This window comes from Oncorhynchus mykiss, chromosome 8 (genome assembly GCF_057628025.1).
Source record: "Oncorhynchus mykiss isolate SJ-2025 chromosome 8, ASM5762802v1, whole genome shotgun sequence".
Lineage (NCBI taxonomy): Eukaryota > Metazoa > Chordata > Actinopteri > Salmoniformes > Salmonidae > Oncorhynchus > Oncorhynchus mykiss.
Genome location: NC_143029.1, coordinates 16,663,545 through 16,690,919, shown reverse-complemented (window position 1 = coordinate 16,690,919; position 27,375 = coordinate 16,663,545). Strand labels below are relative to the sequence as shown.

The following is a 27,375-nucleotide window of genomic DNA, read 5'->3' as shown; positions in this document are numbered from 1 at the left end:
GACCTGCATTGTTAACCGTGAGGCATGTACCTTTCCACATAATGTCCAATCAATTGAATTTACCACAGGTGGACTCCAATCAAGTTGTAGAAATGTCTCAAGGATGATCAATGGAAACAGGATGCACCTGAGCTCAATTTTGAGTCTCATTAGCAAAGGGTCTGAAAACTCATGTAAATAAGATATTTCTGTTTTTAATTTTTAATAACTTTGCAAAAATGTATAAAAACCAGTTTTCACTTCATTATTATGGGGTATTGTGTGTAGATTGATGAGGATTTTGTTAATTTAATCAATTTTTGAATAAGGCTGTAATGTAACAAAATGTGGAAAAAGTCAAGCGGTCTGAATAGTTTCCGAATGCACTGTATATACATTTTGTCATAGCCTACACTTGGATTAACCTACACTGTAATTCATTAAACTGCACTGGGTTATTTTACTGCACCAGCATTGCAATCCAATGCATGCACGATTTCTGCAATAAACCAAGATATATTTGGGCGCTGTACATGTTTTGGGTCTGTGCTACAGAAAGCTATATCGGTCTTCTAATACAGGACTAGTAAAGGCTCAGTGCACTGCTATCCTCAAGGCCATCTCTTGACTCACAGTGACAAAGGTGTGACAAAGGAAAACAGCAAGGACGCTGTCACTATCATACCAGCCATGATGGAACAAGACCTTGGCCAGCGTCAGATAGACCTACAGTCAAATACCTTAACATAGTAAACAACTGATCAAAGAAGGCCTTCTCAGTTACAACGGAGAGTGGGGAGAAGTTGTGTCCCAGTCATAAAATGTATTAGTCTAAATTGAGCTGATTAAAGAAACGAATTGATTTGACAACATGAATTAACCCATGATATTCAGGATTCTCTTCATAAAGAAACGATTTTCAGAACGGTCATGTTTCTAGCATCCAATCTACGTTCAATAAATAGGCTAGTTATGATAAACATCCTCTATTGATTACATTTACACATTGACATGATTATGCCTATTAGTTCCATATGTGAAGATGCTAGCGATAATCTACTAGGTCAATCCCCACTCGGCACACAGATGTTCAATGTCCACTTCTGATTTATATTTGGTTGAGTTGTCAACTAACGTGAATTCAATGTGAAATCAACAAACAATTTCACCATGTCATTAGATTTAGGTTAAAGGTTGTGTGAAAAAATGCAAAATCCCCTTAATTTGTTGACTTTTTGCATATCCAATCAGTTTTCCACATTGATTCAACTTCATCACATTGCGTTATTTTGTTGAAATTACGTGGAAACATTGATTCAACCAGTTTTTGCCCAATGGGTCATGATTAGCATTTAAGCTCGCCTCCCTGATGCTGATGCAAATTCCACAAGATTGCAGAAAGTGTGTCTTTCAATGGAAATCCAATAAGAAACTGCTTGACCTCATTTCTCTCACAAACAGATTGTGATGATTATGATCTATTCTCTAAAGCTTGACTCTGTGCAACACCTGGGTGGGGAAATAGAATGAACACCAAATCAAATTTGATTGAAAATGACTGCCTAATAAAGATTCATAATGCCCCACCTAAAAGTGAAGTTTAAGAAGAGTGAAGGTAGAAAATGGAGCTAGACATAAAATCTCCAGATGATAGGCTGTAGAGACTTATTGGCTTCAATTTCTTTAGTCAAAAGGGAAACAAAAAAAATTCAATACGCGGTGCACAATTGATTTCCTCTATTATAGAGTGACTTGAGGGATTGTGAGGATGTAACTAATTTAAACGTTAAGAGATTGGCTTCCCTTTATATTTGCACCAACATATTAATAATTTACAAAAAGTTAATCACGAAGTTCACAAAACCCATCTCAGTCTCAACTCTCAATTTTCAACATGTGGAGATAAAAAAAAATACAGGCTATATATGCCATACAAAAAGACAGGCAGACACGTGATTGATTTCGTTCTTTACCATCTGCTCAAGAAAAAAATCGGCTAGCAGCTGAATCTAATTGATCATCCCTGGGCTATGCCATTGTGGTTTTACATTGATTCAGCATATACAAAGGCCTGCACCTACAGCATGAACTTTGGAGCCCTGCAGGTCTGACTGGAGCACTGTAATCATTTGTCCAGTGGCTCCCTAAAGGCCTAAAGCAGTAGGCTATAGTGCAGAGAGGTTGCCACATTGTCATTCATTCATACAGCCTGCAACGTCTGTATGTTTGATTTCTTGAGAGAACAGAGCACAACCAGTATTCTATCATCTAAATACACTATAATAATATCACCAACAACATGATAAGCAGAATAATCACAAGTCGTGACTTGACTTTTGTTAATAAACGAATGACATAAGAAACGTTAAAGAGGAGCTGTCTGTGGACTCCCGGAGTGGAGCTATCCAAGGTTCTGATTGACAGTTTTCTGGTGTTGCACTTTATCCCAATGTTATGCGGCCGAGTGCATTGTAAATGTAAGTTTTATTTTTGAAGATGTTAGTTAGGCCTATTGCAGATATCCTACCATAACAATATATGCATGTCATATAGTTTTCCTTGCTATGATGTATACTAAACCCAAAGGCATTAAGACCTGGAGGATGAAACCACTTGATCAGCCTGGAGAGCGAGAGAGAGAGAGAGAGGGGGGGGGGGTGCAATCGATTATATCTGTAGGGTTCTGACAGCGCGTGCGTTCTCTATAAAACCAAGTGTGAAGCCTCGCCCGAGCCCAACTTCTGAAGCGCAGCAGATCCAACACAGTGCCTTGGAGAGCAGATGAACAGACTCAAAGAACAACGAATAAAGATCACAAACTAATATAGATCATTATTCTTTCCTTTTGATTAATGATACTGTGATACATAATTCGTTGAATTGTTTAATTGTGCAAACTAACGACAATCAGTATTGGATATAATGGAACTGCTCTTCTCATATTTACATTTAATTGAAAAGCTGAATATACAACCAACAATAAAGTAAATAAATGGGAAGTCAAGGCAATAAGGATATTTCAAGAAGAAGGGTTCACATTTTCTTCCAGTGGTTGTTGGATAATCAACGTGCCACTGATGGACACCGATGGGGATTGAGCTGCGTTTAACCAGGAAAAGATGAAAAGAAATGCAACGTTTACGTTGGTTAAGCAGTCCTAGTGCTCCCTTTTTGATGGGTTTTCTTCAACGCTCGATGACATCTGTCAAAAAAGTGTCGAGGAATGGAGCGCGCCAGTCAGTTGAAGCCAATGTCTTTTATTTATGGAGAGTTCTGGAATATGTCAACCAATGATACCAATGTCAATTTAACGACACGAGGAGAGGAGGAAAAGGATAGTTTGACTTTTCAAGCTGGTTTAGCAGTTACATTATCCCTAATAACTTTTGCAACAACATTATCAAATGCATTTGTTATTGCTACTATTTATCAATCCAGAAAACTTCATACGCCTGCAAATTTACTGATAGCATCGCTCGCCCTGACAGACCTTCTGGTGTCGGTATTGGTGATGCCAATCAGCGCGCTATACACGGTGAGTCAAACATGGACTTTGGGCCAAGTTATGTGCGACATATGGTTGTCTTCAGACATAACGTGTTGTACCGCATCCATTCTTCATCTGTGTATAATTGCGCTGGACCGTTACTGGGCAATAACAGACGCGGTTGAGTACACCAAGAAGCGCACATCAGCGCGCGCCGCGGGGATGATCGCCACTGCCTGGGTGATTGCCATCTCTATCTCACTACCGCCCTTCTTCTGGCGTCAGGTGAAAGCGGAGGAAGTTACCACTTGCAATGTGAACACTGATCACATTTTCTACACAATTTATTCCACTTTTGGAGCCTTCTATATTCCCACGCTGTTACTCATAGCCCTTTACGGTAGGATCTACGTGGAAGCCCGAAAGAGGATCTTGAAACAGTCGTCTAATAATAAACCGGGGAAAAGACTCACCTCTGCCCATTTGATAACAAACTCGCCAGGTACAAACTCTGTGGCATCAACAGTCTCTCTAAATTACGGGACGAACGAAGCCTCTTCTTGTGAAGCTAATAGCTCACCTGCCAATGTGAACTATGTGAAAGTCACTGTATCAGACGCGCTCCTGGAGAAGAAGAGGATCTCAGCTGCCAGGGAAAGAAAGGCGACTAAAACTTTAGGGATCATTCTCGGAGCTTACATCATATGCTGGCTACCGTTTTTCATTTACACCTTAGTGGTTTCAGTCTGTGCGTCATGTTTCTATCCAGAATTATTTGACATATTTACTTGGTTGGGTTACCTTAACTCTTTAATAAACCCCATCATATACACCATGTCCAATGAGGATTTCAAAAAGGCTTTCCACAAACTAATACGCTTCAGATATTGCAGGTCCTGAAAATAGGCTACCAGACATAAAAGGCTGCCAATACCACTACATTTTGTTCAGCTATGTCAAACTGCACCTCGCCAATAATTGCAACATGTTAACTCTCCGTCATCATCAACCTGTAACATGTGCAGTATTGTATTTTGCATGCTTTCGAAACGCCTAGCAACATTATTATTTTAATTACATTATATCCTTCATAGTCATACAGTACATGGCCTGCAGGCTTATTCTGTAAACTTGATTATTTAGCAAAACCAGAATGTATTGATCTATCACTGCTAGCGACATCATTATAATAATTATAGCCTACTTCACAGGCATGCAGTACATGGCCTGCAGTCATATTCTGGAAACGTGATTATTTTGCAAAACAAGAATGTATTGATATATCACTGCCATTATTGAACAATCTATCCAGAAATCATAGGCTATAATCTCTGCTGCCTTCCTTATGATTGGCAGTCATGAGATTACAACCCACCCTATACAATTCATATTCCAACCTAAAGCAACATTTTGATAAGGACTTTTCCCATTATATCAAAGGTTAATATTAAGGAGTATGTGTTGGAAATCAGTAGACTTTGTAGTGGGACCAGCAAGGCTTGATTTAACGTTTAATATTTAAACATGCATGGAAAGACTGCTGTGTGACCAACGCTGTATGACACATAGAGTTACTGTAGGCTAACTGGTATGAGGAAATTATAAGCACAAGATTCTGAGATTCTGCCCCCCCCCCCCCCCCCTTAGACAAAAAATATAGAGTTTGTCCCAATAAGATATCCTTTCTTCTGAAGTGTACACTTGTTCACTACCTCCCACAACTCTAAAATCATTGGACTGTTGGAGGCATGGGCTAGTCGGATTCAATCATTCCACCATATGTCTTATACCAGTACTTTCCTTTCTTATACCCAGGAATTTCCCAGCATACTTTGAGAGGAAGGAGATCAAATTGGGACACAGTCTACAGAGATCTTTTCTGTTCCATTTCTTATATGTTTTCTATTGGTTCGACTCCTTAATGAGATCAGTATGAAGTTATTGATAAAATAACATCCCTAATGTCATCTCATAGTCAATGTAAATAATCGTTACTCTATTACTTTATTGTGGGTAATGTTGTTTACTTCAGACTGGACTATAAGCTGACCTCTTGTTGTTAAACAAGCCTCAATCAATGTATTTATATCTGTATGCATTGTAATATATATGTATGTGTGTATGTGTGTACGTATGTGTGTAAATGTATTTATTTATGTCATTTTCATTATATTTTGCTATGGAGCTGCTTAAATTGCCTGCGGGTGTTCACTCTGCTGCAACCTGATTATGGGCATTAGCCTACAGAATACTGTTGGTAGAATTATACAAATCAAACTAAAATATGACAGACAAGAATACAGACAACTAACACATTTCTTCACCTACAGTACCATTACTCATATTGATCATGTTTCACAGATGTCTCAGCATGCTTGCCCTTTATATTCCACGCAAGACTGCATGTGTTAAGTGCAAGATCAAATAGCAGAATTAATAGAGATAATAAGCTGTTAAAAAGCCACTCAAATTTGATTGGTAAACTTAACTTTTTGAGGAATCCAACCACTGTAAACTACAGAGATGCAATCGTAACAACCAAGAAGATAAACGACTCAAAACAGCTACACACAGATATACCATCTTGATCGACAGTACTTGCTTTATAATGGCAAACTATGTTCATGAGGTACTACTGTAAACTATTGCAGTATTCATGTAATGGAAATTCTATACCGAACAAAAGTATAAATGCAACATGCAACAATTTCCACGATTTGATTGACTTACAGTTCATATAAGGACATCAGTCAATTGAAATACATGAATTAGGCCCTAATCTATGTAAATCACATAACTGGGCAGGGGCGCAGGCATGGATGGGCCTGGGTGGGCATAGGCCCACCCACTGGGGAGCCAGGCCCACTCACTGGGGAGCCAGGCCCAGCTAATCAGAATGAGTTTTTCCCCACAAAAGGGCTTTATTACAGACAGAAATACTCCTCAGTTTCATCAGCTGTCCGGGTGGCTGGTCCCAGACAATCCCGCAGGTGAAGAAGCTGGATGTGGAGGTCCTGGACTGGCGTGGTTACACATGGTTTGCAGTTGTGAGACCGGTTGAACGGATTGCCAAATTCTCTAAAATTACGTCGGAGCTGGTTTATGACAGAGAAATTGACATTCTGTTCTCTGGCTACAGCTCTGGTGGACATTTTTACAGTCAGCATGCCAATTGCACGCACCATCAAAACTTGAGACATCTGTGGCATTGTGTTGTGTGATAAAACTGCACATTTTAGAGTGGCCTTTTATTGACCCCAGCACAAGGTGCAGCTGTGTAATGATCATGTTGTTTAATCAGCGTCTTAATATGCCACACCTGTCAGGTGGATGGATTATCTTGGCAAAGGAGAAATGCTCACTAACAGGGATGTAAACAAATGTGTGCATAACATGTTAGAGAAATAAGCTTTTTGTGCGTATGGAACATTTCTGGGATCTTTTATTTCAGATTATGAAACATGGGACCAACACTTTACATGTTGCGTTTTTATTTTTGTTCATTATATTTCATCCAAATTAGCTACTGCTGTACAGTAAAACTTCTCTGCTCATAAGGAATGCACAGCTTTTGCCTTGATCCTGTGGGTAAAGGTCTATCCCAGTGGAATACAAATCACTGCTGCTGTTGTGAAATACAATAAATAAAAAGTTAAATGGAATCTAAGGGTACGGCCATTTTCCTTGGAGAAAACAAGATGGTAGAAGGGTAATAATGAGTTCGCACTTCAAACAGATGGAAGTGCAATTAAAAAGCTAACATTATTAGACAACAGAAGGTTATAATTCAGAACAGACTGTGTTACAAATTGTGATTCGGGTCAATTGCTATATTCCAGCCAAAAGCTTGTGGAGGTGTGATATTGTTAAATCATGATGTGGAAATAGTTAAAACATTTGTTTGCTGTATCATTTTCTCATCATTGTGGAGAGGAGATAAAGCCATGTTCTGAATGCTAATACATTTGAAGGGCTAGTAGAGTGTGTTATGGCATATGTCAGGCGTGAACATTGAACAGGCATTTTGTCAGAATGCTACTGAGTTAATAATCGAACACGACTTTAAAGACCATTTGAATTATTGAACATCACTGTGGAAAATGCTTCCGATAGCAAGAGAAATGTAATGAGGCTCATTATCAGTGGTGCTTTTAAAGTATTTCCATTTCTCATTCCTTCGAGGCACTTCTCAGTGTTGCAAATCTTACTTAGTATAGGCTATTATTATTTCATGTGAAATTCAGAGACCGGATGTGTGGATGATGGTGTGGCTTATTGTTTTGGCAGAAGACGCCCACTGTGTATGCAAGAATTAACAGATGCTGTGGGCACCTTCTAAATGTACCCATTTAGAATCACACTGGGATTATAGAGGCAGGGTGTCTTTTGTACTTCAGATTCAGTTGACTCATACTGTGCTATGATATGAAAAATGTGCATGGGTGGCAGGTAGCCTACCGGTTAAGAGTGTTGGCCAATAATTGAAAGGTCGTTGGTTTGAATCCCAGAGCCGAATCCCATGAGTAAGGCACTTAACCCTAATTGCGCCAGGATTGCAGTCAATAATGGCTGATCCTTGGCCGTGAGATATGATATCCAAAAAACAAATTTCCAATTCACATGCATATAATACACACTTCTAGGACAAATGTAAGCACAGACCTAATTATTATTATGAAGGAGGGATGGACTTGTGACATCATTTTTAGATCTATAAAATAAGCAGATAATCAATTTCAGGCTCCTAATGAATCAAGGCCTGATTCCCAGCCCAAAGGCTAGAGTCCAGTGGACTAACTGACTGACTGATTGACTGGCTGGCTGACTGGCTGACTCATAATAACTGACGGAGTGATTTGCTATCTGACTGACTGACTGATGACTGACCAATGGACTGACTGACTGATGACTGACTGAACAATTAACTGACTGACTGACTGACTCCTTGACTGACTGACTAATTGGCTGACTGACTGACTAATTGCCTGACTGACTGACTGGTTGTCTGACTGCCGTTTAATCATTCCTGTGTTACATGACACCTTCGCCTGCAGTCCCCACACTCAGAATCCTATTTTCTGCCTTTGTACTGAGCTCTATGTTCTCTCCTAAGCGATGCGTGCTGGCAGTGATCTAACCTGAATACTATACCGCCTGTGTTGTCCAAAGCTTCTATTTTAGCTGTTGGTCTGTATATAAGCTGTTATTGTGCATGCACAGTATCTACAAAATCCCACTTGGCTTCATCCTATGCTCATGGGAGCGTATGTTATAGAGACATCATTATAGACATCACTTTACAACCCCCCCCCCCCCCCCCCCCCCCTGAAAGACTCACATACATACATACACAGTGGAGGCTCCACAGAGGAGGAAGGGGAGGAAGGGGTGGACCATCCTCCTCAGTGAATTAGATAAAACTACACTAAATATATTCACTTGACAAAATAATTTATGAAAACACACTGTTTTGCAATAAAGGTCAGTAGCCTTAGTAGCCTCTAGCTTCTGTCCTCCTCTGGGTACATTGACTTCAATCCAAAACTAGGAGGCTCATGGTTCTCACCCCATTCCATAGACTTACACAGTAATTATGACAACTTCTGGAGGACATCCGCCAACCTATCAGAGCTCCTGAACTGACATGTTGTGCACCCAATCAAAGGACCAGAGAATTAATCTAGTACTGAAAGCATAAGCCACACCTAGCTAGGACTGCAGTGCATACAATGTGGTGAGTAGTTGACTCAAAGAGAGGGAAAGACAATAGTTGAAAAGTTTTGAACAAATTCATTTGTTCAAAATTAAGGAGAAGAGAGAGAGAGAGAAAGAGCTAGCTGTATTTGGCTGTATTTAAAAAAATTAAAAACGTTCACTTCGCTAACAAATGCAACTAGCTAGTTTAGCTTACTCAAACACCTGGCTCAAACAGAGAAGGTTAGCTAGCTGGCTATGACTATCCAACAATGGAACTCTTCCAAGTCAAGTTAAGCTTTTGGATTGATAAATGTATTGCCACTGAGCCTGCCGGTGTAACTGCTAAGTTGCTTTCTGACTGTACACAGTCTGCAAGATTGTAGCGGGTCTATTACGCTTTAGTTCTAGTAGTTCTAGTTGTCTATGATATGACAACGATGTAGGCTGTGTGTCGCGATTAGCGGTTATGATATGAAGGTTTGGCTTGAAAAGGTTTTTCACCTGCTCACAGACAGCTGATGTGTTGTGCACTGAAGTCCACAAGCGAAGGGAAAAGGTGAGAGGAGGAGAGCGCTTATATAGTTGCAAAAGGAATATTATATACTATGAGCAAAGTGATCATATTGTTTTCATGTGGCTGCTATGAAAGTGAACTGTTTGCGTGTGATCAGGGGTGTATTCATCCCACCGAATCTGTTGAAAAAACGTTTCATAAACGGAAGCAAACAGAACAAAACGAGAATAAACATACCTGAATTTGTCCAATAGAAACTCTCATTTGCAACTGTTGGACTAATGATTACACCCTAGATCAGCTAGATGCAGGCAAGAGCGTGCAAGGCAGTATTGAATGTGTCGCTGTCTGTCACCTTGATTACTCAAAATTCTCTTGGCCTGTGCACCTACGTTGTACACTTTCATTCATAGGCTAGGTTGCAGCAACCTCATGATGGATATAATTAATAAGTCAGAGGGGAAAAGGGAAGCTCAGAATGCATTTTTATTTATCTTTTCTTCTGTCATGTATATTTAGAGTAGCTAACCTATTCCTCCTTTGAGGATAATTACAAAGCAAAATAAACATATTTTAATATTTCCCATGGTGGCGTGTAATGAGAAAATATATTGAGATATTGAAGGTTTCTTATATGATCTAAAGTTGATATCAACAGGGTGAGATGAATCGAGACGAATTGCTGGTTGCATACTTTATTTGATCTGAAGTTGATATGAAGAGGGTGAAATTAGTTGCTGCTCCAGATTCGAACCCTGCCAGGAAGCTATCAGTCTCTGCCTTTAGTGCCTACTGACCCTGCATTGCCTGCAAATGACTCAGTTCAGCGAGCTGTGATAGGGGTGAATGGTTGCTTGAGGGGTGTAGTTTCCAGCTCTGTAGCTCGCTGATTGAATGGTAGGGAGACTGCCTCCACATCAAACAAACAACCCAGCTAGGCCGAAATAATTTTGGAGAGCTCACCGATTCAAATCGCCTTTTAGTCACTGCCAAGATAGAGAGAGACACTGACAACTGAGAAAACTCACAAACTTTCAGTGAGACTTTTCAGATTGAAGTAACTTTGATGTTAAGGATCACCTACAGTAGGATCCATCGAGTGAGGGAAATAGGCCTGCTGCTATCTAAACTGCCCTGTTTGTCAAGAACAAATAAATGACAGATACACTGCAACAGACACACTGACTAAGTGACTGATGAAACTTGCATGCCACAGCACAGTAGATTAAGATGTGAAAATGGCTTGATGTACTGTAGCTACTTTACGTGTGTTAACACGTCCCACTCCATAATATCCTCCACAATTACATAACTCCTCCATTCATCTGTCACAGCAGATTATTTTGTAAGAAATGGACCAGTAATCTCAGTGGTGTTATGATTTATCTAGCCCACATGCCGAGCCTCTTCTGCTGCAGTGACAGCTACGAGCTAGCCGTCAAACCAAGTTAATGACTCCAGTCACAAGAGCCCATCTATCATGTGTGATGAGCTCTGTCTCTTCAACTCCGCTGTCATCCAGCACTCAGTGGCTGTAGGAGATCTTCTTTATCCTTTCCCTTCCTGCCTAGTGGCATTGGGATGCTCGGCTCAGCAGAGTCATGCTAACTCCACTTAGACTAGTGGTCACCAACCTTTGCTGAGTCAAGATCACTTTGAGCCAAAATGCAAGCAGAGATCTACCGCTCAGATCTTTTAAAAACATTACTTAAAAAACATAAGCCTATGCAACATTAACATTTCTTATGGCTGCAGGGGAAGTATTGAGTAGCTTGGATGAAAGGTGCCCAGAGGTGCCCAGAGTAAATTGCCTGCTCCTCAGTCCCAATTGCTAACATATGCATATTATTATTGATATTGGATAGAAAACACTCTGAAGTTTCTAAAACTGTTTGAATTATATCTGTGAGTATAACAGAACTCACATGGCAGGTAAAAACCTGAGAAGAAATTCAAACAGGAAGTGGGAAATCTGAGGTTGGTCGATTTTCAAACCAGCCCCTATTGAATACACAGTGGAATATTGGCTATGTTGCACTTCCTAAGGCTTCCACTAGATGTCAACCATCTTTAGAAATGGTTTGAGGATTCTACTGTGAAGGGAGGCTGAATGAGAGGGGAATGAGTCAGAGGTCTGCCAGCAGTCACGTGCTGGTCACACGCATTTCACATGAGAGGAAGCTCTCGCTCCTTTGCTTTTCTGAAGACAAAGGAATTCTCCGGTTGGAATATTATTGAAGGTTTATGTTTAAAACATCCTAAAGATTGATTCCATACATCGTTTGACATGTTTCTACGGACAGTAACGGAACTCTTTGACATTTCGTCTGCAACTAGGGAACGCGCTTCATGACTTTGGATTTGTTTACCAAACGTGCTAACAAAAGTATCTCTTTGGACATAAATGATGGACATTATCGAACAAATCAAACATTTAATGTGGAACTGGGATTCCTGGGAGTGCATTCTGATGAAGATCATCAAAGGTAAGTGAATATTTATGATGTTATTTCTGATTTCTGTTGACTCCAACGTGGCGGATATCTCTATTTGTTTTCTGAGCACCGTTCTCAGATTATTGCATGGTTCGCTTTTTCCGTAAAGCTTTTTTGAAATCTGACAGCGGTTGCATTAAGGAGAAGTGTATCTATATTTCCATGTCTAACAATTGTATTTTCATCGACATTTATAATGAGTATTTCTGTAAAATGATGTGGCTCTCTGCAATATCACTGGATGTTTTTGGAACTAGTGAACATAACTCGCCAATGTATCCTGAGATTTTTTTTATATAAATATGCACTTTTTTGAACAAAACATACATGTATTGTGTAACATGAAGTCCTATGAGTGTCATCTGATTAAGATCATCAAAGGTTAGTGATTCATTTTATCTCTACTTGTGCGTTTTGTGACTCCTCTCTTTGGCTGGAAAAATGGCTGAATTTTTCTGTGACTTGGCGGTGACCTAACATAATCATTTGTGGTGCTTTCACTGTAAAGCCTATTTGAAATCGGACACTGTGGTGGGATTAACAACAAGATTACATTTAAAATGGTATAAGATACATGTATGTTTGAGGAATTTTAATTATGAGATTTCTGTTGTTTGAATTTGGCGCTCTGCACTTTCACTGGCTGTTGTCATATCAATCCCGTTAACGGGATTGCAGCCCTAAGAAGTTTTAACCATTGAAAAACAGTGCTGTAGCAATGAGGTTTGTGAAGTAGGCTATAGGCCAAATACATTATCACTGCATATTGGCTATCCTTGAACTGCCTTGCCAATTTAGTTATTCTCAGAACATTTTAAAATCATATTTAAAAAAATGTAGGTTCAGTGCCATGCATCCCGTTTGCAAAAAGGCACTAAAGTAATACTGTAATACACTTTGTATTGAATACAAATCAATTTCAACACATTACTGAGTACCACTCTCAATATTTTCAAGCATAGTGGTGGCTACATCATGTTATGGGTATGTTTGTCATCATTAAGTTCTAAAGGATAAAAAAATCAACGGAATGGAGCTAAGCACAGGCAAAATCCTAGTGGAAAACCTGCTTCAGTCTGCTTTCCACCAGATACTGCGAGATGAATTCACCTTTCAGTAGGACAATAACTTAAAACACAAGGCCAAATCTACACTGGAGTTTCTTACCAAGAAGACAGTGAATGTTCCTGAGTGGCCTGGTTACAGAAGAATCTATGGCAAGACTTGAAAATGGTTGTCTAGCAATGATCAACAACCAATTTGAAAGAGTTTGAAGAATTTTTAAAATAATAATGGGCAAATGTTGCACAATCCAAGTGTGGAAATCTTTGGAGACTTACCCAGAAATACAGCTGTGATCACTGCCAAAAGTGTGTAAATGTAAATTTCAATAAATTAGCAAACATTTCTAAAAACATGTTTTGACTTTGTGATTATGGGGTATTGTGCATATATTTTGAATTCAGGCTGTAACACAACAAAACGAGGAATAAGTCAAGGGGTATGAATAAGTTCTGAAGGCTCTGTATATAATCACACTGGTAATAGATCATTTGATTTATTACTTGTGAGGCACAGCTGAGTGAGCATAATCATTAGCTTTTTTTACTGGACTGATGGCCTGCATCTGATGGTCAGTCTGAGGGGAGGGAGCAGCTGTGAGGTTGCCTCTCAACCGGACTCACGTCCATTAGCTCTACCTCCCTCCACTGAGAAAAGGGGACACAGACTTCCAGCTGAGGGAGAAACTCAAGTCGCCCTGCATTATTTCTGACTCATGCACCAATTCATGTTGTTACTCCTAGGACCAGAGAAAGTGAAATATTCCTTGATATTAAAAAAGACACGGTGAGCAGCAACATGTGAAGACGCGTTTTCTATGTGCTCCTCTCCAGGGCGAACAATTGACTATTAATATTTCACAACACCTCCCCTACCATGTTCATTTTGTAAAATTATATTAGAAATCAAATACAATTCACGAATCTGGCAATTTTTTCCTGACATTTTTGTAATTTTCATCGTAAAATGTCGAAACAACAACGGTCATGAGTCACAAAAGAGCAGGCCTTTATTAAAGCCTTAGGCTCACCGGATACTGACACGGACTCTGACCCCCCCGACCTAGCCAAGGAAATGGTGGCTATCATTAAGTCTGAACAGACCGTGCCAGCTAAGGTGGAGTCACTATCCACTGACCTATCTGCACAAATAGCCACTCTTGCCACCAAGGTCAACACAAAGACTGCGTTATAGAAGACCTAGCGAAACAGGAAACCCGTCTGAATAGCCTGGAGGGAGCCACAAATACTTACTCCGACAAAGTGGTGTCACTGGAATAGCAAGTCACCCCGCTATCATCAGATGTCGTCAAACTTAAACCTTAAGAACAGGCAGCGCCGGGGGAATGGTCACATTTTTGGCATGAGGGAGGGACTCGAGACCATAGATTTCGGCCTACCCTGTTCATAGTTAAACTGCTACAGAAAATCCTAGGCCCCGATTACGCCCCTACCCTTGACCGTGGGCACAGAAGCTTACAGTCCGCACCGAAGAATGGGGAGCGGCCCAGACCCATTGTAGTCAAATTCCACTACCTTCAGGAGAAAGAGAATGTCTTCCGTAAGGTATCACGAGAAGCTCCCATCACCCACGATGGCCAGAAGAGTCACATTTACCCGGGCTACATGGCGGGAGTCATGAAGAAGACGTCAACCTTCAACGAGGTGAGGGGGCTCCTACATCGCTGCCAAGACACCACGTTCGGCATTCTCTACCCAGCAGTGCTGAAGATAAGACATTCGTGGACCCAACCAGGGTCAAAGAATAAGTGGTCGCGCACCTACAGTACATCCACAGGAGGACAGGCGGTATACGACTAACTAGCCATTGTAGGCCTGTACTCTGCCCCTGACCCTACACTAGCCATGCTACCGCGACTAAGGACCAACTAGTGAACCCCTCTCTTGATTAGAAACGTGCCTACACTCTGCTGACAAAAAGGACAATTATTCTTCAAGCAACTTAACGTTATGAACAATGATAGTATGTATAGGAGCGAGCACCTCCTTTTTTTATATATATGTTTTATTATCCTTCAAATATGCATATTGCATGAGATACATTGGAGAACTGAGGTGGTTCCCTCCAGAATCCCTTCCCTAGGTGTAAATTTGATCATGTTCACCCTGGATAGGGCTCTACTGAGGTTCAGTTTAACATGGTAGTATCTTGCTCTGGTCTAGGAGAGGTAGATGCAACATTCCAACAGGGGGAAGGCCAGCATAGGTTTTCTGGGTATTTCATTTTTCTTTAGCTGTTTTTTGTTTTCCTATTATTTTATTATTCTGACCTTTCAGCACACCATGTGATTGTACTAACATTAATTTCTAATTACTATGACTATGCCTAATTTACATACTCAATGCCCCACTTGCTTTATCAGCTGGAACTTAATTCTTAAGGATTGGTGTCCAGCTAGCGGGACAACTTCCGGTGAAACTGGATGGCGCGCAATTCAAATAAATAATCATAAATATGATGGATTTTAAACATTTATGTACATAAGTGTATTATATCGGCTGAAAGCTTAAATTCTTGTTAATCTAACTGCACTGTCCGATTTACAGTGGCTATTACAGCAAAAACATGCCATGTGATTGTTTGAGGACGGCGCCCCACATCAAAATTGTTTTCCACCGGCACAGGTTTCATACATTCACATATAATAATGAAATATTCACTTACTTTTTGAAAATCTTCCTCTGATTTGTCATCCAAAGGGTCCCAGCTATAACATGTAGTGTTGTTTTGTTAGATAAAATCCTTCTTTATATCCCCAAAAAGTATGTTTAGTTGGGGCCATCGATTTGAGTAATCCACTCGTTCAACTTGCAGAGAAAGGAATCCGAAAATCTACCCCTAAACTTTGTTTCAACAAGTCAAAATACGTTTCTATTTACTCCTCAGTTACCCTAAAATGTAATCAAACTATAATATTTATATTGGAAAGATGTATGTTCAATAGGAAACTGATTTTAGCAGGTGCGTAATGTCTTCATGACGTGCGCAAACACAAATTTCCAAGACTGTGTCCTTCTACTAAAACTGATATTTCTTATTTGTTTTTGAAGTTACAAGCCTGAAACCATGAACATAGATGGCTGACACCCTGTGGAAACCATAGGAATTGTATCCAGGGAGCTAATTTTCAATATGACCTTTCTCTTGCATTTCTAAGAGGATGGTTGGTCTCTCTCCTAAAAAAATTGTTTGTTTTTTCTTTGGATTTTCTCCTACCATATCGATTGTGTTATATTCTCCTACATTATTTTAACATTTCTACAAACTTCAAAGTTTTTTATTTCCAATGGTACCAATTATATGCATATCCTGGCTTCAGGGCCTGAGCAATAGGCAGTTTACCTGGGGCACATCATTCAGACAGGAAGTGGGGAAAAAAGGGGCCTATCCCTAAGAAGTATTTTAAAGGAATTAACCATGTGGTTAAGCGTAGCCGACTGTATGCTCATCTTAAGTCTTTAAGTCTGGACATTGTTTTTCTCCAAAAGACCCATCTCCTGTCCAGCGACCATGATAAACTAAAGAGAGGATGGGTCGACCAAATATTTTACTCCAACTTTGTTACTAAGGCCAGAGGGGCAGCCATCATTATCAGAAAAGGCACCTCGTTTGTCTCCTCCAAAGTAATTTCAGATACTAATGGCAGATATGTTATACTGATGGGGAAATTGTTTAGGACACAGGTTGTTCTGGCTAACCTCTATGGTCCTAATTGGGATGACGCAATTTTTTTCTCTGACCTCAATGCAACACTTCCTGACCTCAACTCTCATAATTTAATATTGGGCAGAGATTTCAATCGTGTATTACCTCCAAGTCTAGTCAGATCCAGACCGAAGCCCAACAATGTAATTTCAAAGTCAGGTGCAGTAATCAACTAATTTCTAGAATCATATAATTGGTTTGATCCATGGAGGAGGAGGAATCCCACTGCTAAACAGTACTGCTTTTTTTTATCCAGTCCACCGCTCATACTCTAGGATTTACTTTTTACTGCTGGACAATATAATTCTTCCTTTTGTAACTTATAGCCAATATCACAGCATCATTATCTCAGACTATAGCCCTGTCCAGCTAGATATCCGCTTTCCGGACAGTACTGTGTCACAACGCATGTGGCGACTTGACCCACTACTATTATCCTGTAGTGCCTTTAAAAAATACATATCATCTCTCATTGATGTCTTTTTACAGATCAACTGCACCCCTGATGTGTCTCACTCTACTGTGTGGGAGTCGCTAAAAGCATATCTAAGGGGTCAAAATATTTCATACACAGCGCATGACAACAAACAACAGTGAACTGAACGCTTATTGGAGCTATCTCAACTCATTCTAGATGTGGACAACAGATATGCCTCTTCTCCAACTCCTGAACTCTACAAAGAGAGACTGCTACACCAATCGGAATTTGACTAACTTTAAACAAACGGAGCAGCTTCTGTTTAAGTCGAGGCAGATATTTTATGAACACGGAGAGAAAGCTGGCAAGTTGTTATTTCATCAGCTTCGGCAATCAGCTGTGTCATGACGTTGGCCTGGGGGTAGATTTTTGACAGTCATAAATACCTCTTCACCCCTTTTTCCTCTCTCTACCCTACTGATGTGACATTTGAAAACTCATTGGTTAACATAGAGATTCTGGGAACATCAGAAGGTGGGGGGAAATGAACTATATTCTGGTAATCCGACCAATTGAACATATGCGGTGGTACTTGATGAATACGATGTCAGTTCGGTTGTCATCTGAGACATTCTCATCAATGATAGAATGACATAAACTTTACAGTGGAAAGTCTGCACATTGTAGTTATCGGATTCACATGGAATTGTTGTTCAATTTAAATGTTTGAATATGAAATTAATGGTAAAGAGATTAAATGTAATTTTAGCTTCCAAATGAGAGATTTGGGTTTTCATAAGGTTAGGGCTCTGCTCAATCAGTGGCCCGGCCCTGTGAAGAGACATGGGTTATACAACTTTTGAAACACACCCTTCTCGCTCCACTATATAAAGCCTTGACGAAAATGTAACCTCCTGTTCCAAGTACGTGAGGTCTGCAGCCTCTGCGTTAAAAGGGCAAATAACTATCTGTTCCGAGGATGTTAGGATGACGATCCGACATCAGAATGGTTCAGATGTCAACTACAGAACAAAGCCAACCTCAGCGTGAGCTTTGGTTGCAAATGGTATGTACTTTGAACTCTTATTCACTACAGAAGTGTTGAGCCGTTGAGTTAGCCGTTGAGTTAGCAACAGCAGCTGCAAACGTGGGCTAGGAAAGAACAGACAGAGTATTCCATCTACCACACAACGACGTTACTACAATGTATCCAATTTACCAGCAGAAACATTCTTCAAAGGACACAGCCTTTCATCTACCACCAACCTGCCGAAGCGCAGCTCAGAGTAAATATTTATTGCATTTTCCTTTTCCAAATGGGCGGTAATTTAGAATGCATAAGATACTGTATTTATGATAGAGACATCGCTTCTCCCTTTGTTCCTCAGTCTTCCCACTCTTTCACTCAAACCTCTTTCCGCCCGCCAGGGACGTTTTCCTTTATGACGTAATTTGTAATCAAGGTATGTTTATTTCGGTGTATATGCAATTCTGTGTGAAGTTAGATATTTAGTAAATAAATAATTAAACCCAATTTTGTATTGCTGATTCAACTTGTTAACCAGGGTTCGTGAAGATAACCAAGAATGTACAACTTTTAGATGAGACTGAAATAAGGTGACGATTAATATTGACTGCTCTTGATGTAAAATATTACTAGGTCTTTAAGAGTTTAATCGGAAGATAACAGCTCTATGAATATTATTTCGTGGTGCCCCGACTTTCTAGTTAATTACATTTCCATGATTTAGCTCAATCAGGTATTATTAATTACGGAGAAAAGATTTTATAGAATAGCATGTCATATCACTTAATCCGGCATAGCCAAAGAGACGACAGCTGCTAGCAGCACCATACCTGAAATCTGTGTAGCAGCTGATTTAACTTCTACCAATCCCAAATAAATCAACAATCAATTTAAGCAATTCTACTCTGCTCTTTACTTGTCAAGGGCTCTTCCTGACACATCTCATATGCATGCATTTCTAGACATTCTGGAACCCATGTCTCAATTCTGATGAACAAACTAACATGGATTCCTCAATAAGGGATGAGGAAGTTATTCTGGCAATCCAGTCCATGCAGAGTGGTAAAGGTCCTGGGCCTGATGGCTTCCCTATTGAATTTTATAAAGCATTCTCCTCCAAACTATCCCCTATCCTTAGATCAATGTACAATGAAATCTTTTCTAATTAGAAACTGCCCCAGGCACTTACCCAGGCGACTATTTTGGTTTTGCTTAAAAAGGACAATAATCCCCTAGACTGTGGCTCATACCGCCCTATAAGCTTCTTGTGCTCCGATTATAAAATTCTCACTAAGTGATGCCTAATATAATTAACTCAAATCAAATCAAATTGTATTTGTCACATGCGCCGAATACAACAGGTGTAGGTAGACCTTACAGTGAAATGCTTACTTGCAAGCCATTAACCAACAATGCAGTTTTAAGAAAAATACCTAAATAAAAAATAAAAGTAACAAATGATTAAAGAGCAGCAGTAAAATAACAATAGCGAGGTTATATACAGGGGTACTGGTACAGAGTCAATGTGCAGGGGCACCGGTTAGTTGATGTAATTAACTCTGATTTATCTCAAGTAGGCAATCTTTCTATAACATGAGCAGGTTATTTAATGTTCTCTATTCTGCCCACTCGACTCTACAGCCAGAGGTCGTCATCTCTCTTGATGCTGAGAAGGCTTCCGACCGGGTTGAGTGGGAATATCTATTTACAGTACTAGAGAGATTTTGGTTTGGCCCATCATTCCTTTCCTGGACTAAGATTTTTACTCATCCCCAGGGCCTTCTGTTCGCACCAACAATGTTACCTCCAGCTACTTCCCTCTCCATAGAGGGGCCAGGCAGACTTGTTGTTTATCCCCTTTCCAAATTAATATGGCTATTGAACCTCTTGCTATCGCCCTGCGGGAGGAGGAGAGGATTAAGGGAATACTAAGGGGCGACATAACTCACAAAGTGTCCTTGTATGCTGACAATCTTCTTTTACACATCTCTAACTCTGTGGAGTATATACCCTATCTCTTGGAAATGCTACAAGGTTTTGGGACATTCTCTGGTTATAAGTTAAACCTAACAAAAAGTGTGCTGCTCCCCATTAATCAGTTAGCAGAAGGTATTGGGTATGCCAATTTCCCATTTAAGGTGGAGCATCAGGTCTTTACATATTTGAGGATTAAGGTCACACGCTCATTTAAGGCTTTCTTTAAACATAACTTCAAAACACTCCTGAAGCGCACTAAGCAGGATTTCATAAGGTGGTCGTCTCTTCCCATTTCATTAGCAGGCCGCATTAATTCTGTTAAGATGACTGTACTACCTAGGTTTTTGTACTTATTCCAAATGATTCAAAGTCGATGCTCAAACAACTGGAGAACTGCTTTCCAACTTCATTTGGAATAAGTCAAATCCACGAATGAGAAAGGTACAGTACCAGTCAAAAGTTTGGACACACCTAGTCATACAAGGGTTTTTCTTTATTTTGACTATTTTCTACAAAAGTACCCAAATGAAACGTCCTATTTCTCAGGCCCAGAATCTAGAATAATTAGGATAGAAAACACTCTAAAGTTTCCAAAACTGTCAAAATACTGTCTGTGAGTATAACAGAACTGATATTGCAGGCGAAAACCTGAGGAAAATCCACCAGGAAGTGCTGTTTGTCCAGAAACCTCTCTGTTCCATTGCATGCCTTCCCTCCATTTAAAGGGATATTTACCAGATTCATTTCTCTATGGCTTCCACATGGTGTGAACAGTCTTTAGACATAGTTTCAGGCAATTATTCTGAAAAATGAGCGAGAAATATCACATCGCGCTTCAGTGGATGGCTGGGTGCCAGCAGAGTTTTGCATGCGCAACAGCTTGGAGCAGACATTTTCTCTCTCTCTCCTATTGAAAAAGCTACAGTCCGGTTGAAATATTATCGATTATTTATTATCAAAACAACCTAAGGATTGATTATAAAAAATGTTTGACATGTTTCTACGAACTTTCGTCTGTCCGTCATGACCTGCACGAGCCTGTGGATTTCTGAACAAAACTCGCCAACCAAATGGAGGTTTTTGGATATAAAAATAATCTTTATTGAACAAAAGGAATATTTAATGTGTAACTGGGAGTCTCGTAAGTGCAAACATCCAAAGATCATCAAAGGTAAGCGATTCATTTTATTGCTTTTCTGACTTTTGTGACCAATCTACTTTGCTGCTAGCTGTTTGTAATGTTTTGTCTGCTGAGAGAGAATTCCTAACATAAACGCTTGGTTAGCTTTTGCTGTAAAGCTTTTTTGAAATCTGACATGCCAGGTGGATTAACAACAAGCTAAGCTGTGTTTTGCTGTATTGCACATGTGATTTCATGAAAATTAAATATTTTTTGTAAATTAATTTGAATTTGGCGCTCTGCAATTTAGCGGATGTTGACGAAAATGATCCCGCTAACGGGATGGGTGCGCCAAGAAGTTAAACAAATCAAAATATATTTTATATTTGAGATTCTTCAAAGTAGCTAGCCTTTGCCTTTGATCACAACTTTGCACACTCTTGCATTCTCTCAACAGCCTCATGAAGTAGTCACCTGGAATGCATTTCAATCAACAGGTGTTCCCTGTTAAAAGTTAATTTGTGGAATTTCTTTCCTTCTTAATGCGTTTGAGCCAATCAGTTGTTTATTTTTTTATTTTTTTTTATTTTACCTTTATTTAACCAGGCAAGTCAGTTAAGAACAAATTCTTATTTTCAATGACGGCCTGGGAACAGTGGGTTAACTGCCTGTTCAGGGGCAGAACGACAGATTTGTACCTTGTCAGCTCGGGGGTTACTAGTCCAACGCTCTAACCACTAGGCTACCCTGCCGCCCCAGTTGTGTTGTGACATGGTAGGGCTGTTATACAAAAGATAGCCCTATTTGGTAAAAGACCAAGTCCATATTATAGCAAGAACAGCTCAAATAAGAAAAGACAAATGACATTACATCATTACTTTAAGACATGAAGGTCAGTCAATCTGGAACATTTCAAGAACTTTGAACATTTCTTCAAGTGCAGTCGCAAAAACCACCAAGCACTACGATGAAACTGGCTCTCATGAAGACCGCCACAGGAAAGGAAGACCCAGAGTTACCTCTGCTGCAGAGGATAAGGTCATTAGAGTTACCAGACTCAGAAATTGCAGCCCAAATAAATGCTTCACAGAGTTCAAGTAACAGACACATCTCCACATCAACCGTTCAGAGGAGACTACATGAATCAGGCGTTTGTGGTCAAATTGCTTCAAAGAAACCACTACTAAAGCACACCAATAATAAGAAGAGACTTGCTTGGGCCAAGAAACATGAGCAATGGACATTAGCCTGGTGGAAATCTGTCCTTTGGTCTGATGAGTCCAAATTTGAGATTTTTGGTTACAACCGCCGTGTCTTTGTGAGACGCAGAGTAGGTGAACGGATGATCTCCGCATGTGTGGTTCCCACCATGAAGCATGGAGGAGGTGTGATGCTGTGGGGGTGCTTTGCTGGTGACACTATCAGTGATTTATTTAGAATTCAAGGCACACTTAACCAGCATGGCTACCACAGCATTCTGCAGCAATACGCCATCCAGTCTGGTTTGCGCTTAGTGGGTCTATCATTTCTTTTTCAACAGGACAATGACCGAATACACCTCCAGGCACATCAACTGACCTCACCCCAATTGACATGGTTTGGGATGAGTTGGACCACAGAGTGAAGGAAAAGCAGTCAAAAAGTGCTCAGCATATGTGGGAACTCCTTCAAGACTGTTAGAAAAGCATTCCAGGTGAAGCTGGTTGAGAGAATACCAAGTGTGTGCAAAGCTGTCATCAAGGCAAAGGATGGCTACTTTGAAGAATCTTTATAAAATATATTTAGATTTGTTTAACACTTTTTTGGTTACTACATGATTCCATATGTGTTATTTCATAGTTTTGATGTCTTCACTATTATTCTGCAATGTAGAAAATAGTCAAAATAAAGAAAAACCCATGAATGAATAGGTGTGTCCAAACTTTTGACTTGTACTGTCTATCTAGAGCGATCTAAGCTCGCTGGCGGGCTGGGCCTTCTCCATTTTTTACACTACTACTGGTCAACAAATATTTCTAAATGTCTTTATTGGGTTTCTGCATTTGAAAACAAGGATGGTCCAGCCTGGGCCATCATGGAGTTACAGTCAAGCCATCCTACTTCTCCTGTCTCGCTTCTGTGCTCCCCACTGCCCATGAACCTTGGCACCCATGTTTTGAATCCCTATTGTCAACAACTCCCTTAAAATCTGGTCCCAATTCTGAAATCACTTTAGCCTTAAACAAGCAAGCAGCTTCTCTCCATGAAAATCTAATCATCTCTACCCAGCGTCACAGATTGACACAACATTCCAGTTCTGGCATAGGAATGGTCTGGTGTTTTTTTGTGACCAATTTGTTGATAACACATTCGTCTCATTCTATACTCTGAGGGTTCACCATGATATTCCCAATACCCACTTTTTAGGTACCTGCAAACTCGCAGCTTTATTAAAAAACATTTCCCTTAATTTCCACTCAAGCCCGCTAAGTGTCCTGTTGAGAGGTTCTTAGATCTTAACCCGCATCTGAAGCGCACAATCTTCAGATTATACAATATAATATAGAATATTATATTTGGGGGGGGCAGCGTAGCCTAGTGGTTAGAGTGTTGGACTAGTAACCAAAAGGTTGCAAGTTTGAATCCCCTAGCTGACAAGGTACAAATCTGTCCTTCTGCATTTGAATAAGGCAGTTAACCCACTGTTCCTAGGCTGCCATTGAAAATAAGAATTTGTTCTTAACTGACTTGCCTAGTTAAAAAACATTTTTTTATCTTGTCATAATCTCCAGATTATACAATATAATACGGAATATTAATCCTGTCACACCCTGATCTGTTTCACCTGTCCTTGTTATTGTCTCCACCCCCTCCAGGTGTCGCTTGTTATCCCTAGTATATTTATCCCTGTGTTTCCTTTCTCTCTGTGCCAGTTTGTCTTGTATGTCCAAGCCTACCAGTGGTTTTTTTCCCGTTTTCCTGCTTTGCCTTTTCTCCTTTTTCTAGTTCTCCCGGTTTTGACCCTTGCCTGTTCTGGACTCTGTACCCGCCTGCCTGACCATTCTGCCTGCCCTGACCTCGAGCCTGCCTGCCACTCTATACCTCCTGAACTCTAACCTTATGGTTATGACCTTTTGCATGACCATGCTCTTGCCTATTACCTTTGGATTTATTAAACATCTTAAACTCCAACCATCTGCCTCCTGTGTCTGCATTTGGGTCTCGCCTAGTGTCATGATAAATCCGCCTTCCTTAGCAAATACAAAATCTGCATGCGAGCAAGACATGGGCGGCCAGCTACCCGAGGACATCTGGCAACATAGTATTGCTCGTATACACACCTCATCATTTTGCATAAGGCATGGGCTCATTCAGTTCAAAGCTTTGCACCGTCTCCATTACTCAAATGTAGACAAATTGGCAAAAATATATCCAAATGTTGACCAACCAAACCATGTTGACCAGAGTCCCACGACTGTGGGACACACATTTTGGTCATGCCAATCTTTTGAATAGCTTCTCATATGTTTAATACAACTGTTAACCCCAACCCGTTCACTAACATTTTTGTTGTACTTCCCTTAGATTAGAAAGTTACCATGCATCAGGCGAATGCGATAGCATTTACCTCGCTGCTAGCTCACCGCCTTGTCCTCTTTCACTGGAAGTCTGCAAAGCCGCCTTCCTTTATGCAGTGGGTTAAGGAGGTGATGTCATCTCTGCTTCTGGAGAAGGTTAGGTACCCTGTGCAAGGGTCCCGACAAAAGTTAAACTTAACCTGGTCCCCATTCATACAATATGTGGAGAGCCTGTCTTTTACTTAGTGTAACTTGTATATTTTGGTAAGCATTAATGTTTGTTCTAGTGGCCATATATTGTGCTGATAAGACTCAACTATAATTATGATACAGACTTTTATTTAAATTAACTTTTTCCATTGTTTTTGTTTCTATTACTGTTTGTTTTTGTCCTATTTAATTTACTTTTTTGTGATATCCTTCCATGATGCCTTGGTTTGTGGGTGGCAGGGAGGGAGGGATGGGATGGAAGGGATGGGTAGATGGATAGGGGTTTGGGTTGTACTGTTTTTCTGTTCTCATATCTGAAAATCTATAAAGTAAAAAAAAAAAAAAGAACAAAAGACACACGCCGCTAATAATAACAACGCAAGCTTATCGGATCACTTTGCTATAGTCATTCATTTCAGCTGCAGCGCTGGTTGTAGTGTGAGTGGATGTAAGGAGAACACACATTTTATGGCTTATAAATGTGTTGAACAAAGTGTTGACAGTGCTGAATAACAACTTAGGCCTAAACATGACACTGTGGACACTGTGTTAACAACCCTCCAGGCAAGCTTCAATGCCATACAACTCTCCTTCCGTGGCCTCCAATTGCTCTTAAATACAAGTAAAACTAAATGCATGGTCTTCAACCGATCGCTGCCTGCACCTGCCCGCCTGTCCAACATCACTACTCTGGACGGCTCTGACTTAGAATACGTGGACAACTACAAATACCTAGGTGTCTGGTTAGACTGTAAACTCTCCTTCCAGACCCACATCAAACAAGTTAAATCTAGAATTGGCATCCTATTTCGCAAAAGAAGCATCCTTCACTCATGCTGCCAAACATACCCTTGTGAAGCTGACCATCCTACCAATCCTCGAATTCGGCGATGTCATTTACAAAATAGCCTGCAATACCCTACTCAACAAATTGGATGCAGTCTATCACAGTGCAATCCGTTTTGTCACCAAAGCCCAATATACTACCCACCATTGCGACCTGTACGCTCTCGTTGGCTGGCCCTCGCTTCATACTCGTCGCCAAACCCACTGGCTCCATGTCATCTACAAGACCCTGCTAGGTAACGTCCCCCCTTATCTCAGCTCGCTGGTCACCATAGCATCACCCACCTGTAGCACGCGCTCCAGCAGGTATATCTCTCTGGTCACCCCCAAAACCAATTCTTTCTTTGGCCGCCTCTCCTTCCAGTTCTCTGCTGCCAATGACTGGAATGAACTACAAAAATCTCTGAAACTGGAAACACTTATCTCCCTCACTAGCTTTAAGCACCAACTGTCAGAGCAGCTCACATATTACTGCACCTGTACATAGCCCACCTATAATTTAGCCCAAACAACTACCTCTTTCCCAACTGTATTTATTTTATTTATTTATTTATTTTGCTCCTTTGCACCCCATTATTTTTATTTCTACTTTGCACATTCTTCCACTGCAAATCTACCATTCCAGTGTTTTACTTGCTATATTGTATTTACAGTGCCTTGCGAAAGTATTCGGCCCCCTTGAACTTTGCGACCTTTTGCCACATTTCAGGCTTCAAACATAAAGATATAAAACTGTATTTTTTTGTGAAAAATCAACAACAAGTGGGACACAATCATGAAGTGGAATGACATTTATTGGATATTTCAAACTTTTTTAACAAATAAAAAATTGGGCGTGCAAAATTATTCAGCCCCTTTACTTTCAGTGCAGCAAACTCTCTCCAGAAGTTCAGTGAGGATCTCTGAATGATCCAATGTTGACCTAAAAGACTAATGATGATAAATACAATCCACCTGTGTGTAATCAAGTCTCCGTATAAATGCACCCGCACTGTGATAGTCTCAGAGGTCTGTTAAAAGCGCAGAGAGCATCATGAAGAACAAGGAACACACCAGGCAGGTCCGAGATACTGTTGTGAAGAAGTTTAAAGCCGGATTTGGATACAAAAAGATTTCCCAAGCTTTAAATATCCCAAGGAGCACTGTGCAAGCGATAATATTGAAATGGAAGGAGTATCAGACCACTGCAAATCTACCAAGACCTGGCTGTCCCTCTAAACTTTCAGCTCATACAAGGAGAAGACTGATCAGAGATGCAGC

At 40.3% G+C, this 27,375-nt stretch overlaps 1 protein-coding gene across 1 annotated transcript; it reads left to right on the top strand.

Moving 5' to 3' along the window:
• Positions 1 to 2,735: 2,735 nt before the first annotated feature.
• LOC110529477 (5-hydroxytryptamine receptor 1D-like) lies at positions 2,736 to 7,117 on the top strand. Its single transcript, XM_021611661.3, has one exon. The coding sequence runs from the start codon at positions 3,203 to 3,205 to the stop codon at positions 4,364 to 4,366; it is 1,164 nt and encodes a 387-aa protein (XP_021467336.1). The 5' UTR covers positions 2,736 to 3,202; the 3' UTR covers positions 4,367 to 7,117.
• Positions 7,118 to 27,375: the final 20,258 nt, after the last annotated feature.

Bases quoted from the DNA above. Each gene is read 5' to 3' on its own strand.
- LOC110529477 (XM_021611661.3), top strand. From the start codon at position 3,203: ATGGAGCGCGCCAGTCAGTTGAAGCCAATGTCTTTTATTTATGGAGAG.